The 15,049-nt window shown below is 40.8% G+C and overlaps 2 protein-coding genes across 7 annotated transcripts in view; one reads left to right on the top strand and one right to left on the bottom strand.

The window, feature by feature from the left end:
* Positions 1-2,217: 2,217 nt before the first annotated feature.
* Positions 2,218-8,141, top strand: LOC103516570. Of its 6 annotated transcripts, none has more exons than XM_026828924.1 (5): positions 2,218-2,231; positions 5,241-5,379; positions 5,544-5,577; positions 6,066-6,310; positions 6,795-8,141. In XM_026828924.1, the coding sequence occupies exons 3-5, from the start codon at positions 5,544-5,546 to the stop codon at positions 7,077-7,079; spliced, it is 564 nt and encodes a 187-aa protein (XP_026684725.1). In that variant the 5' UTR covers positions 2,218-2,231; positions 5,241-5,379; the 3' UTR covers positions 7,080-8,141. The 6 variants fall into 6 exon arrangements, with proteins under 6 accessions (XP_026684725.1, XP_026684726.1, XP_026684723.1 ...); XM_026828925.1 differs by lacking the exon at positions 2,218-2,231 and adding an exon at positions 4,227-4,407; XM_026828922.1 differs by lacking the exon at positions 2,218-2,231 and adding an exon at positions 4,227-4,459.
* A 1,200-nt stretch (positions 8,142-9,341) lies between these two features.
* LOC103516571 (DNA replication licensing factor MCM5-like) overlaps positions 9,342-15,049 on the bottom strand; it is a 15,454-nt gene continuing 9,746 nt past the window's right edge. The window contains exons 11-20 of the mRNA XM_026828927.1: positions 14,757-14,884; positions 14,446-14,686; positions 13,381-13,537; positions 12,572-12,743; positions 11,581-11,696; positions 11,181-11,300; positions 10,536-10,757; positions 10,276-10,329; positions 10,052-10,130; positions 9,342-9,619 (exon numbers count right to left, since the gene is read on the bottom strand). Coding sequence (XP_026684728.1) covers positions 9,518-9,619; positions 10,052-10,130; positions 10,276-10,329; positions 10,536-10,757; positions 11,181-11,300; positions 11,581-11,696; positions 12,572-12,743; positions 13,381-13,537; positions 14,446-14,686; positions 14,757-14,884 — 1,391 coding nt within the window. The 3' untranslated portion in view covers positions 9,342-9,517. The remainder of the gene's footprint in view (positions 9,620-10,051; positions 10,131-10,275; positions 10,330-10,535; positions 10,758-11,180; positions 11,301-11,580; positions 11,697-12,571; positions 12,744-13,380; positions 13,538-14,445; positions 14,687-14,756; positions 14,885-15,049) is intronic.

The following is a 15,049-nucleotide window of genomic DNA, read 5'->3' as shown; positions in this document are numbered from 1 at the left end:
TGGATTCCTACCACTCGAATGTAGGGCGCACGCACTCCCACGATGGACTTGCCTCGATCTCCTTTCTGTAATGAGGAAAATGGGGAATTGGGTGTTATTAAGTAGCTAGAGATAAAGAGGCAATGAATGAAATGTACATAATATACATTTTGCAACCAACCTCAGTGGTGCAGTGGTTAACGCGTTGGACTTTGGATCTGGAGGTTGGTGGTTCGAGTCCAAGTCATCGACACAGACCACAAGCGTCCAATGTAGCAGTTGTTTCATCGCTACGAAATAAAAACGGCGGTGAAACACTCATCTTTGAAAAAAAAAAAATACCTATTTAGTTCCTTTTTTCTTACTACTAGTTATTTGGCGCGTACCTAGTAGGTACAAACTTTTCTCTCCACGCATTGGAAAATGCATCTGCAAGTTTTGGGTCATAACAAACCTCCCTGTGCGGTGGTGAGGTTGGGGGATTTTCTCTCAACCCACTGGTGGTCACATGGGGCATTTCGTTACAGTGAGTTTGTGGGTAGCAGAACTATCCACTGGTCCACTTATTTGTCTGTATTATGAGGAGATTTGGAAGTTAAGTGAGATAGCATAAGTTCACAACTTCTTTATAGGTACCTACTGCCTTTATAAAACAATTTTACTACTTTTCTTAAACATCTAAGTTCTAATTTTCGCAGTCAAAAATAGGTACATCATCCAACTGAAGCATTTTCCAGCTCGTCCGCTAACACACAGGGTTAAATTTCCCAGGACGAAAGATTTACCAAGGCGCATGCGAACTCAAAAGTTCCACGATACAGCCGAAACTCTATGAAATCCCCCCGTCTCTTCCTCCGGAATATCTTTTTAATAAATTTTCTCCCGTTCACAAATTTCCCATCGAAAAAGCACACGACTTTTTTTATCCTCAATTTAGTTTTGTTTTTCGTTTTCCACGTTTCACGTCCCAAAATCGAAAAGAGAAGGAAGACAGGATAGGAGAAACCCAGTCGTTTCGAGAACAAACGTTATCCGTCCAGGATAAAATCCGCCCCGGGCGAGAATCGAACCCGCGGCTTAGAGCTTACCAGGCAGATAAGCTACCAACAAAGTAACTAGGCTGGCTACACAGGACTTGACCTGGTCAGTAGATATTCTTAAAAATAATCTCTTTGAACACAAGAATTTTATGTTCCTGCCTCGGTGGTGTAGTGGTCAAGGCGCTCGCCTAGTAAACAGGAGGGGGTGGGTTCAATCCCAGCCGAGGCATGGAATTTTATCCTCAATATGATTTGAGAATTTGACCACAATCTCCCTTTTTTCCTTTAGCCTCTCCCTCCCTTCGTCTCTCCGTCTCTCTCCCTCCCTCTCTTTCTCTCTCAAACCTAAAAAGAAACTTGAAAAATTTATCTCTCTCTCTCTCGTCTTTTTCCATTTTGCTCCTCTCGTATTTCCTTCCCCCTCTTCCTGCCTCTTTCTCCATAATTATGTCTCTCCCTTTTTTCATCTTCCCAACTTCCCATGTCTCTCTTCTCATTTCTCCTTTTCTTCTCTTCCTCGCCTACCCCGATTTTTTGCTCTTCTGAGAAACTGAAAATGAAGGGAAAAAATTATCTCGAAATCTACAGGATGGCGAAGAAAAAAGGTACCTTTTTTTCAAATCAACAGGGTGGAAGAGAAATAAAACAAGATACCTGTTTCAGATCTGGAGGAGAAAAACGAGAAATTTGATATAGATCTACAGGATGTCGAAGAAAATCAAGATGAGAAAGGAAAAGGTATCTGAAGCTATGTATTTCAAGGTACCACGGAACTAAACATCAAAGAAAGAAAGAAAGGAAGAGATGGAGAAAGAGGGAGAAAAAAGAAAGAAAAAGCGCCGATTTTAAAATATTTTGTACTTTCTTTTCCTTTCCTGGAATTTATGGCAACATTTTGGACCTTGAAGGCCGGGTGGCGCTTCGAAAAACGTGCTGACGTTTGATTTTAATTCCTGTTTTATAATCGCGGTCCGATGTTAACACAAATTTTGAACAAAATAATACCGGGACAACAAAAGACGAAGGAACGTCCGAGTGAGATCTTCTACTGAATCCTGTACAGCATTTTCCTCTGGGCACGATGCTGAAGTTCTCCTCGTCGAATCATGGCTTACGACGGGTTTGAAAGGAGAGAAGGATTGACCCCAATGTGATTGAAGGTACAAAGGTTTGAAAAAAGTCCTGGAGGGCAATGGGCAACTTGTGACTGGAGTAAGTATTGGAACTTAATTATTAGGCAATCAAATCACTTGCTCTGTAAGTCTGTACCTACCTCAGTATAGTAGAGGCAATAAGACAAAATTCCCAAAGAAATGACCCTATAAAGTGCATAGTATTGATCAGATTAGCGACAATACCTACTAGCTACCCCTTGCAAGTTTCTATCTTTTCCAGTCTAGTCATCAGTGCTTAGCAGTGGTTTCCAAACTTTCGAAGAGGCCCAGATTGTTCTCAAATGAGGGCCACTAAAAGGCAAGGCTACTTATATCATCTTTTTTTTCTCTCTCCAAGTAATTACAAAAATGAAGGGAAAAAATTATCTCGAAATCTACAGGATGGCGAAGAAAAATGGTACCCTTTTTTTTCAAATCAACAGGGTGGAAGAGAAATAAAATAAGATACCTGTTTCAGATCTGGAGGAGAAAAACGAGAAATTTGATATAGATCTACAGGATGTCGAAGAAAATCAAGATAAGAAAGGAAAAGGTATCTGAAGCTATGTATTTCAAGGTACCACGGAAGTTCCTATCTTTTCCAGTCTAGTCATCAGTGCTTAGCAGTGGTTTTCAAACTTTCGAAGAGGCCCAGATTGTTCTCAAATGAGGGCTACTAAAAGGCAAGGCTACTTATATCATCTTTTTTTTTCTCTCTCCAAGTAATTACCTTAGGGCTCTGTGTTGAAATTTTCGATTTATCGTAAGCCTCAGGATTACAGGATCATGTTCAAATGATTCCTGATCTCTATCTCTAAGCATTCTCAGAGAACGTAAAGAACAGTACGGAGAAAGAGGGAGAAAAAAGAAAGAAAAATGTATCTAAAGCTATGTATTTCAAGGTACCACGGAACTAAACATCAAAGAAAGAAAGAAAGAGATGGAGAAAGAGGGAGAAAAAAGAAAGAAAAATGTATCTAAAGCTATGTATTTCAAGGTACCACGGAACTAAACATCAAAGAAAGAAAGAGGGAGAAAAAAGAAAAGAAAAAAGAAAGAAAAAGGTATCTAGAGCTAAATAAGTATTTCATATCCGATCACCCTGTATACTAGGGGAAACGTGGAAAATGCTGAAATAATAATAAAATCCCCTTTCTCTCCCTCTCCCCCCCCAAACTCCATCTCTTTCTCTCGCCCCTTTCTTCCATGTTTCCATCTCTTTCCGACTGTTTCTTTCTCTCTCCCCCTGATTCCCTTCCCACCCTTCTGTCTCAGTCTTTCCCTCTTCTTCCTTTCACTGTTTTACTCTCCCTATCTTACTCTGTTTACCTTAAACTCTCTCTCTCTCTCTCACTCTCTCTCTTCACATCGCTTTATAACGTGTTTTCTTTCTCTCTTGCCTGCGCTAGATTCTGCAACCCCTCCCTTTTTGGCTATATCTCTCCCTCTTTCTTTTCTTTCGCCTCTTCTATTATTCCCTTTCTCTCTCTCTCTTTCTACTTTCTATTCTAAGCTTCATCTCTCTCTCTCCCTCCCTCTCTCTCTCTTTCCCTATTCTAAGCTTCATCTCTTTCTTTCTTTCTTTCTCTCTCTGTCTCTACTTTCTATTCTAAGCTTCATCTCTCTTTCTCTCTCTTCCTATTCTAAACTTCATCTCTGTCTTTCTTTCTTTCTCTCTCTCTCTCTCTCTCTCTCTCTCTCATACAGTTTCGTTCTTCCTTTATAACTGTATAACTCCTCTCTCTTTTTCTTTCTTCTTTTCATCCTCCTTCTCGCTCTCTCTTTTACTTTTTCCCTCGATGTTTTCTCTCTTTTCTCCTTCTTTGCCACGCTTTATTTTTCTCCTCCCCCCTTCTCATCCATCTCTCTCCTCCATTCATCTCTCCCTTTTTACTTTCTATTACCTTGTGTATAAGGGGACCTATATGTATCTACGTACCTATGTATATGGTAGATTGGTGGATATAAAATAGATTGATAGAGGGAACTGTAACTGCTAAAGTCTTATCGGCCCGAAATCGAAGAGAAGAGGAAGACAGGATAGGAGCCGTCTCTTCCTCCGGAATATCTTTTTAATAAATTTTCTCCCGTTCACAAATTTCCCATCGAAAAAACACACGACTTCTTTTATCCTCTATTTAGTTTTGTTTTTCGTTTTCCACGTTTCGGTACGGAGAAAGTGAGCTTACGACGGGTTTGAAAGGAGAGAAGGATTGACCCCAATGTGATTGAAGGTACAAAGGTTTGAAAAAAGTCCTGGAGGGCAATGGGGAACTTGTGACTGGAGTAAGTATTGGAACTTTATTATTAGGCAATCAAATCACTTGCTCTGTAAGTCTGTACCTACCTCAGTATAGTAGAGGCAATAAGACAAAATTCCCAAAGAAATGACCCTATAAAGTGCATAGTATTGATCAGATGAGCGACAATACCTACTAGCTACCCCTTGCAAGTTCCTATCTTTTCCAGTCTAGTCATCAGTGCTTAGCAGTGGTTTTCAAACTTTCGAAGAGGCTCAGATTGTTCTCAAATGAGGCCACTAAAAGACAAGGCTACTTATATCATCTTTTTTTTTCTCTCTCCAAGTAATTACCTTAGGGCTCTGTGTTGAAATTTTCGGTTTATCGTAAGCCTCAGGATTACAGGATCATGTTCAAATGATTCCTGATCTCTATCTGTAAAGTGCATAGTATTGATCAGATGAGCGACAATACCTACTAGCTACCCCTTGCAAGTTCCTATCTTTTCCAGTCTAGTCATCAGTGCGTAGCAGTGGTTTCCAAACTTACGAAGAGGCCCAGATTGTCCTCAAATGAGGCCACTAAAAGACAAGGCTACTTATATCATCTTTTTTTTCTCTCTCCAAGGAATTACCTTAGGGCTCTGTGTTGAAATTTTCGGTTTATCGTAAGCCTCAGGATTACAGGATCATGTTCAAATGATTCCTGATCTCTATCTCTAAGCATTCTCAGAGAACGTAAAGAATAGTATCTGAGCAACCTAACAGAACAATCAGTTTAATATGAACTTGGCACACCCGGTATAAAGTTTTCGTTTCGGTTTTCAGACATTTGAACGCAAAGGGATCTAGCTCTAAGTTTATCCAACACGCTGCACTATTTCCAATACCAACTTCACACCACAATACTCCCCATCATTGTATGTTAAAATGACATCCGCGGACTTAGATTCCAATTGCGGCCTATATAAAGTTTTCGTTTCGGTTTTCAGACATTTGAACGCAAAGGGATCTAGCTCTAAGTTTATCCAACACGCTGCACTATTTCCAATACCCACTTCACACCACAATACTCCCCATTATTGCATGTTAAAATGACATCCGCGGACTTAGATTTCAATTGCGGCCTAAATGTTTCTCAATGTGAAGCTCTATTGGAGTAAAGGTAATGTATTAACGTGCATATTTCATTCCTATGAGAATGTTGTGCTCTCATTCATAAAGTTTCTCAATGTGAAGCTCTATTGGAGTAAAGGTAATGTATTAACGTGCATATTTCATTCCTATGAGAATGTTGTGCTCTCATTCATATATTGTCTATCAAAAATACGTTTAAACACATCCTTTCAAAAATACGAGACCTTGTTTAGGCTGTTTTGGCAAAGGTACTTTTCAGTCTTATTTGGGCAGGACGAACAAGATATACAATTCTATTCCAAGTCATGAAGCGCTGCTTCGAGAACCATGTCCATATAATCTCTAGAGAAACATGCCTTTCTTTTTAAAGCAAACTCCTTAAATATCAAGGAATTTGTAAACAAGTAATGCTCTTCCCCCCCCTTTTAGGCGCTTTAACTGTGTTACAACATGTCGTTCGCGCCGAAAAGAAATGCTCCTTAGATGCATTTAACGCCATATTCTTGTCACTCACAGATATTATGCGAGGTCCCAACAGTTCAGAAGACCGTCTCCTAGCAGAGAGCTGCACTTCACTTATCATACTGATTCCTGTGGCACTCCTCATACTAGCCTACTGCTGTCATCCGTTCTGGAGGAAATTGCTACGATCACTCTGCGAGCGGCATAGGAGAATGATGCAAGGAGTGGACAGTATTCCCGAGATCAATGTACTGGAAGGAGATCCTACCCTGGTGCTACTGCCTAGCGGTCGAGTTGTGGTGAGTACTATGCCGCCAAGCTCCAATCTGGGTTTTGGGTATGAACTCCACAATATAGGGACCTATCTCCTCTCAAAATCTAAACTTTCCAGGGCTCCTAAAATCTCTATACTTTCTAGGGTTTGGGTATGGCTTTGAGTTGGGAGTGTATTTGGGTATGAAATCCACACCACGTGACTAAGAGCTCCTAAAATCTCTATACTTTCTAGGGTTTGGGTATGGCTTTGGGTTAGGGGTGTATTTTGTTTTGAACTACATATTTATGACATAGAGCCGAAAAAACTTGTTTTCGAATCGCAGTCCTCATCGCGCCTTTAACATGAAACATAATTGATGCATGTTTATTATTACATTAAGGCGGTGTCTTCCTGAACCTTTGTGTGCCGCGTCCATTTTTGTTTAGGACTATTGCACTGAATTTGGTACATAGTTAGGGGTATTTACATTTCAACTTTTCACCTATATTCTCTTCTCTCCCATCCAGGTCCTCGAGAGGCCTCGCAGGCCTACGCCCATCCCTCCTGACTTCTCCTCACTCGACATTCACGAGTTAGAAGCGGGCCGTCTCTCCCTAGGCCCGGGCGATGCCTCCAGCCAGGGCAGCAAAGACAACCTCCAATCTCCCGTACAGGACTACTTGCCCCCGCCTTCCTACGAGTCTATATTCGGCCACCCCATCTCCAATCCTGCCTTGGGCGTGGCGAACCCGCCTTCCTATACGGATGCTGTCAGTAATGTGACTTTCCATTTACCAGAGAGCGCTGTGTAAACGTCGAGCTCTGTTTGAACTTTTTCCTACAAAACGCTTTAACTCTGATAGGTTGTTTGCGCCGAGTTTAAACTTTCTGTGCTGTCTTTTAGAGCCGCTAGCCGATTTAAACTTTGCTTTCACACCACAATTTAAATACTCCAGTATCTAGTGGTAAAAAAGAAAGAAAAACTTGAAAGCTTGAAACCCATTTCGTTCGTTTAAGAATAACTGCAGAATCGCTACACTTACAGACCAAATTTCGTATAGTGGGAATAGATTATATCATGTGGGAAGTTTATCAAGGAGAGACTTTTCGTAGAGCAAGGGTAGATTATATCTCGTTTAAAAGTGGACTTTTGGGAACACAACTGTGTTCCATACTAAGACCTTCAAGGCTGCAGTAAATTGTAATACCTCCGAGTAATATCACACTTTAAGAAATCTGCTTATTTTCAATTCATACTTAAACTCTAAACTTTTAACCAAGCTCCAAGATATTTTTTATCAGTATTTATTAATTTTTAGCTCAACATAGATTCCAATTAAGTTCCTTGCTTCATAATAATCTTCCAAATAGATAGATACCTACATATTTTCTAGAAACATATCAGTTTAGTAGGTACAAGCCTGCTAATTTGACGTCATTAAAGTGCAAACTGTACACAATATTAATTTTTCGGTCTTAATCGAAAGTAAATCAATTGAAAGATATTATTTCCTTCATTAATATCAAATTCAGATTTAATTTTCTGTAATTTTGATTTCGTTGGTATTGAAATTTCAATAGGTGCTTTAGATGATTCTAGGAATCGAATCATTTCACACAGTGTAGATTTAGATCGATCTCAAAAGGTTTGTAAAGGTGTGTCCAAACATAGTCGACCGGCCGTCGATCGACAAAGTGAATCTATGTTGTCGACGCAGTTTGGACGGTTCAGGCGACGTCGATAGACGCGACGGCCGGTCGACTATGTGTGGATAGAATATGAATTGATTTATATTGTTATCAATAGGCAAGGGTTTAAGAGAGCCCCCTGGTTATCTCATTCCCCTCATTACCTCATTTTCCCCATTCACAGAAAAAAGTTAGCCCAAAATTTATTTCGACGTTATTGCTCAGGGTAAACAGGTATAATGTCGCTTGGCTTCGAACTTTTGACGTATCCGGCCCGAAGGACCAAAATTGGCCAAACGTGCTTCACTTGTACAGCTAGAAAGACTTGTCGACTATCACCACCTTACTAAAATCTGGACTGTTTCGTTCTGTACAATCTGGATGTATGGTGTAGTACCTGCGATGGGTGGTTTTCTAACCTTACAGATTGGTCCTCCGGGTCGCATTTCATTTGATGGAAATCTGCAGCTGTGTCCACACATAGTCGACCCCGTCGACTGAAACCGTACACTACCTCGACAGCATAGATTCACCTCTTCACCTCGTCGATCGACGCGGTCGACTATGTGTGAAGTGAACACACTCTAAGAATTTTTTGGAAAAATATCTAAAAATGAAATAATTTTAAAAGAGTAGGTACATAGAACCCACATAGGACAGTAAATTAATGAATGGAGAAAGTTCGAACTGCGTCTCAACAAATACCAGACTCTAACGTATCATGTGTAAAATTTGAATGATGGCGCGTCATTTCCCCTCTCCCGGTGTCATTTCCCCTCTCCTCATGTGAAGAAAAGGCTGAATAGAAAAAATAAAATTACAACGGCTGCACTTTTTCAATCTTGCCCCCCCCCTTCCCCCCGGAGCACCATTTCGTCTGAAACAATAATGAAACTTTTCTCTCCACGCATTGGAAAATGCATCTGCAAGTTTTGGGTCATAACAAACCTCCCTGTGCGGTGGTGAGGTTGGGGGATTTTCTCTCAACCCACTGGTGGGCAAAGGGGGCATTTCGTTACAGTGAGTTTTGTGGGTAGCAGAACTATCCACTGGTCCACTTATTTGTCTGTATTATGAGGAGATAGCATAAGTTCACGACTTCTTTATAGGTACCTACTGCCTTTATAAAACAATTTTACTACTTTTCTTAAACATCTAAGTTCTAATTTTCGCAGTCAAAAATAGGTGCATCATATAATTGAAGCATTTTCCAGCTCGTCCCCACACTTCATTGTTAGGTATGTGGGTTTAGGGGGTCTACTCCCACATGTTTTTCGATATCTCTAAGCTGAAGACCGCCAAAAAGCGGTCAAAAAACTGCCAACCCCTGCAGTGATCTTAACTAAAAGTTTCGCCCATTTTAAAATATTTTGTACTTTTTTTTCCTTTCCTGGAATTTATGGCAACATTTTGACCTTGAAGGCCGGGTGGTGCTTCGAATTTTTCACGTTCGCGCGCCTCCCAGCACGTTTGATTTTAATCGCGGTCCGATGTTAACACAAATTTTGAACAAAATAATACCGGGACAACAAAAGACAAAGGAACGTCTGAGTGAGATCTTCTACTGAATCCTGTACAGCATTTTCCTCTGGGCACGATGCTGCAGTTCTCCTCGTCGGATCATGGTGTGAATCACCTTGTAGATAGCTCGCTCAGGATATTTCTGAAAGAGAACGGAACATCTGTTAAGGATTCCCCGGGCGGGAATCGAACCTGCGAACCTAGCACATTCAAGGCAAGCACGCTACCCTCCAATGCCTAGGATAAGGTTCACCCCAGGCGGGAATCAAACCTGTGTCCTAGCACATACAAGCCAGGTGCACTACTCTTCAAGCTAACTAGGCTGGCAATCTCAAGATTGGGGGATATAATCATATTTTCGTTATGTCTGGATTCATATTGGGCTGATTGAGAAGCTGACGAAAAACGATCCCGTCATTCCCGTCTGTATACGGGAAAAGGCGAAGAAAAAGAAGAAGTGTGTCTGGTTTCATAATAATATTATCACAATTACCTACCTATCACAGTAGAGTTGCAAATGACGGGGCATTTCTCCCTGAGGTATGGAGTCATTCAGCTCTTGAAGTTTCAACACTTGGAAGTCTACGCAGGTACATTTGTCAGGAATGATGAAGTAGGGATCCAGGGGGCATTTGGGTCTGCCAGCTTGCTCTCTGTAAAACAAATCGGAAGGAATTATTTAGCTTCTAAATATTCATTCTTTGTGGGCAGTAATGTACACAAAAAGCCCAAAGTAGCTGAGGTGTAAGGCAACCTTAACCTCGAGAGAAAATATAATCAGTGGGAGACAGTAATCACCCTAAGATCTTGGGATGTCGCGTCGCGCATCGGAACAAAGTCTCCCCTGCTTGACTGAAAATACAATTGTTACGAAATTATAATCAAGTTTTTTTTTTTTTTTTTTTTTTTTTTTTTTTTTTTTTTTTTTAATTGGTACTCGTATAACCCGGCGGTAACTCTTTGTTGACTCTGCTTGCGTGCGAAGACGATAACCGTGGGCGTCCAAAGCCCAACTTGTCTAACACGTGCGTACGCATGCAAGAGTGGCAGTCACTTACCACGTGTAATGCGGATACTCTACCTGCTTATATCGCCTTGACGGAGCCTGATCTTCATCCGACGTGAAGCCCTCAGCCCCCGCCAAAGTCCCCGTGTTAGCCGCGTGCAGTGTAGACACTTGGAAGAGGCGTAGCGCCTCGGTCACGTGACTGTCGATAGCGAATGGCTCCAGCTGCATTTTGGCCATGGACTCGGCAATACGAACGATGGCCTCCAGTTGTCTGTGGAATAAAATATACCTTGTTTATGCTGCTGTGGAATAGAATATGCTGTCCGAATGTGGGGTACCTTTACCCCTGCTATTTCAACAAAAAAGTCCATAAAAGGCCAGGAAATAATTGTTCATCAGAAGGTCACACGCTGTGACAAATCGTCAGAGGTATGTCAGTCTTCTTGGGTCATATTGTGTTATTTCTCTATTGTACATGCCTTAGAACAGTTAGATCCAAATATATGGGTCATTTATTGTGAGTACTGCATGGAATATACCACAGAACAAGAGATAAGTAGACCAATCCATGCATAATAAATTTTAATAAATAAACTTCGTATAGACCCTACGCTCGACGTTGCTGAACTTTAGCCTTCTTCTTTTTTTTTTTTTTCCGAGAACTGGATTGTCAAAAGTTCTACTCATATCTCACCTGACAGTGATGGGGATGTTCAATTTCTTCTCGCCATCTTCCTTAGATCCATTTCTCATTAGCACATATCTGTTCTTCAGCTTCTCTCCAGCCTCGTGAGTCAGTCGTGGACCACAGCGCCTGTGAATAACAAAATAGTAAGTGTGGACCTCTAAGTGGAAGATTTGGGTTCAACTCCCACTGTGGTACAAAAAATAAGAGCTAATTATATCGGAAATTTCAATCATGCCGGGGATTTAACCCACTCTTCTGATTACCAGGTGAGCGTCTTACAAGCTACACCACCGAGGTAGGATACCGAAATGAAATGAACTTTTTTAAATTGGATTTTGGGTCCCGCTGATCTTTCAGGGACACTATTGGGGCAATTTTTTCCAGTAACTAAGTTAACTAAACTTACATTCTACAGTAGTTGATGTATTTCTTGAGGACAGGCAGTGGTAGTTCTCCATCACTGGCCACATCTATTTCCTGACCTGCCGTCATGTGAACCTTCATGATATGTTTGGCCAGAGTCTGGAAATACAAACGATAAACGTCGGTCGGAGAAATATAGGGAGTTTTTCTTTATGAATCTCAGATAAGGCACTTTTCTTCAATGAACCTTATCTGTTCAGGATAAAATACGCCCTGAGCGGGAGCAGCAATTTAGCGCTTACAAGGCAGATGCATTACCCTCGAAAGTACCTAGTTTGGCACTAAGTCTGTTAAAATACTCTATAATTTTTTTCTTTATGAATCTCAGATAAGGCACTTTTCTTCAATGAACCTTATCTGTTCAGGATAAAATACGCCCTGAGCGGGAGCAGCAATATAGCGCTTACAAGGCAGATGCATTACCCTCGAAAGTACCTAGTTTGGCACTAAGTCTGTTAAAATACTCTATAATCAGCTGGTCAAGTCTTCAATGTTGATTTCCAAGAAATACTGGCCAAGATTGTAATTTCTCTTTAAGGAATCTCTGTAATAGAAAAAAAGGATTATCTAGCTGTTGAGAACAATATGAAATCTACCCACAAGGTAATTATTTAGGAAAGGTTGTGTACTTATGAGAGTTCATAATTAAACTATGATGGCTTTGATAATTTAAGCAAAAGATATCTATTGTTGATTAAAACGAGCAATCAAGTCAACTCAATATCTTATATTGTTCAATGTATTTTATGAGTTGGATAAATTTCATGCTTTTAGTGTCAAGGAAAAGGCCTTTTCTTGGCAAGACTGAAACTTCAAAATAACTTACAATGTCTCGCGTTTCATCATGTTCGTCCTTGATAATGAAGATCATATCGAATCTGGATTTATATTGTTCAATGTATTTTATGAGTTGGATAAATTTCATGCTTTTAGTGTCAAGGAAAAGGCCTTTTCTTGGCAAGACTGAAACTTACAATGTCTCGCGTTTCATCATGTTCGTCCTTGATAATGAAGATCATATCGAATCTGGACAGGATGGTGGGCATGAAGTCGATATTCTGCTCTCCCTTGGTATCATCCCATCGACCAAACACAGAGTTAGCGGCGGCTAATACTGAACAGTTGTAATTTCTCTTTAAGGAATCTCTGTAATAGAAAAAAAGGATTATCTAGCTGTTGAGAACAATATGAAATCTACCCACAAAGTAATTAGGTATTTAGGAAAGGTAGTGTACTTAAGAGAGTTCATAATTAAACTATGATGGCTTTGATAATTTAAGCAAAAGATATCTATTGTTGATTAAAAGGAGCAATCAAGTCAACTCAATATGACACTCTGACTCTATAACTTACCTTGTCGACACGATTGATCGACACCATATAGGTACTGAAAGTTGTCCTAAGATCAGTATTCAACAGTAAATTCGGTACCACCACCGCACCGTATACACATGTCGAAAATTGGTACATCAAGCCTTGGTCATTCCTAATACCCTCACGGTACCTTGATTGAGTTGGTAAATTAGACAGCTATTAGGTGCATACATTTCCATTAGGTGCATACATTTCCATTAGGTGCAGTACATCAAGCCTTGGTCATTCCTAATACCCTCACGGTACCTTGATTGAGTTGGTAAATTAGACAGCTATTAGGTGCATACATTTCCACTGTGTGGAGGGCAGTGAAGGCATGAAGGGTTGTGTCCTGTAACTAAGTCCCAATGATTTGAGTACCTATAAGCCAAGGAGCATCTTGCAAATCTACTGTTAAAACACTTCTCACCTGTATTTATAGTTGAAGTTACCCTCGTGAAATTGCCGTAAGAACTCCTTGAACTTTCGTTTGACACTTTGTAAGTTTACTTGAATACCACTTTGCTGATCTTCCGCACCAAAGTTGTCCGAGAAGAAAATTCCTGCATCATCAAAACCTTCCATAGCTGTGACCGAAGTTTAACACAGCGATTTGAAGAAAGGATAAAAGAGTACACCAGCAAGTTATATTATCAATTTAATCAATAGATTAAATAAAAATTAATGACAAAATGTACAGAATTTTCTTCACTTCACAGCAAAACACAAAAGCAACCCTTTTCCCTTTCGTTTACTTGAATACCACTTTGCTGATCTTCCGCACCAAAGTTGTCCGAGAAGAAAATTCCTGCATCATCAAAACCTTCCATAGCTGTGATCGAAGTTTAACACAGCGATTTGAAGAAAGGACAAAAGAGTACACCAGCAAGTTATATTATCAATTTAATCAATAGATTAAATAAAAATTAATGACAATGTACAGAATTTAATTCACTTCACAGCAAAACACAAAAGCAACCCTTTTCGTTTTCGCGGGATTTCCGGTCTTGTTGTAAACAAAACGATCGGCGCGCTACTAGCGGATTTATTTGAAAACTTCAGGCGGGAAAAATTCAAATAGCGCGGTAAATTTTAAAATCTGATTAGAGAACTGTAACGAAGACAGGATAAGAGAAACCCAGCCGTTTCGAGAACAAACGTTATCCGTCAAGGATAAAATCCGCCCCGGGTGAGAATCGAACCCGCGGCCTGGGCTGGCTACACATGACTTGACCTAGTCAGTAGGTAGTCTTCAAAATAATCTCTTTGAACACAAGAATTTTATTGTAAAAAAACTACTAAGTTTGAGTTCAGTAAATACTTGGGCAGAAAACCCTCAGTCCTTAGCAGTTTTCTTTTTTTTTTAACTTTTGCCCTAATAACTGCAATAACCCAAACATCTCTACAATATTTGTCCCGTTGTCCCATTAGACTCGTCTGTGTCGTATTAAGTTCAATTGCTCATCCCGTAGTATGCTCATCCCATAGTATGTGCCAGATGTGCCACTCACCTGACGTAGGAAATCCTGCACAATGTTCAACTCCGAAACCTGGGTGCCAATAGCAAAGCGTCGTCTCAGTTGTTTCTCAATGCGGCCCAATATCTCGTGATCTTCATCCGACGTGAAGCCCTCAGCCCCGGCCAAAGTCCCCGTGTTAGCAGCGTGCAGTGTAGACACTTGGAAGAGGCGTAGCGCCTCGGTCACGTGACTAATTTGTCCCGTTGTCCCATTAGACTCGTCTGTGTCGTATTAAGTTCAATTGCTCATCCCGTAGTATGCTCATCCCATAGTATGTGCCACTCACCTGACGTAGGAAATCCTGCACAATGTTCAACTCCGAAACCTGGGTGCCAATAGCGAAGCGTCGTCTCAGTTGTTTCTCAATGCGGCCCAATATCTCGGGAAATCCTGCACAATGTTCAACTCCGAAACCTGGGTGCCAATAGCAAAGCGTCGTCTCAGTTGTTTCTCAATGCGGCCCAATATCTCATGATCTTCATCCGACGTGAAGCCCTCAGCCCCCGCCAAAGTCCCCGTGTTAGCCGCGTGCAGTGTAGACACTTGGAAGAGGCGTAGCGCCTCGGTCACGTGACTGTC

The sequence above is a fragment of the Diaphorina citri genome, unplaced genomic scaffold (assembly GCF_000475195.1).
Source record: "Diaphorina citri unplaced genomic scaffold, Diaci psyllid genome assembly version 1.1 scaffold1604, whole genome shotgun sequence".
Lineage (NCBI taxonomy): Eukaryota > Metazoa > Arthropoda > Insecta > Hemiptera > Psyllidae > Diaphorina > Diaphorina citri.
This window is presented reverse-complemented; position numbering and strand designations above follow the sequence as displayed.

Excerpts from the sequence above, each read along its gene's own strand:
- LOC103516570 (XM_026828924.1), top strand. The coding sequence starts at position 5,544 with ATGTTTCTCAATGTGAAGCTCTATTGGAGTAAAG. Across the intron at positions 5,578-6,065 it reads GAAGCTCTATTGGAGTAAAG|ATATTATGCGAGGTCCCAAC; the intron begins GTAATGTATTAA and ends TGTCACTCACAG. Across the intron at positions 6,311-6,794 it reads TGCCTAGCGGTCGAGTTGTG|GTCCTCGAGAGGCCTCGCAG; the intron begins GTGAGTACTATG and ends TCTCCCATCCAG.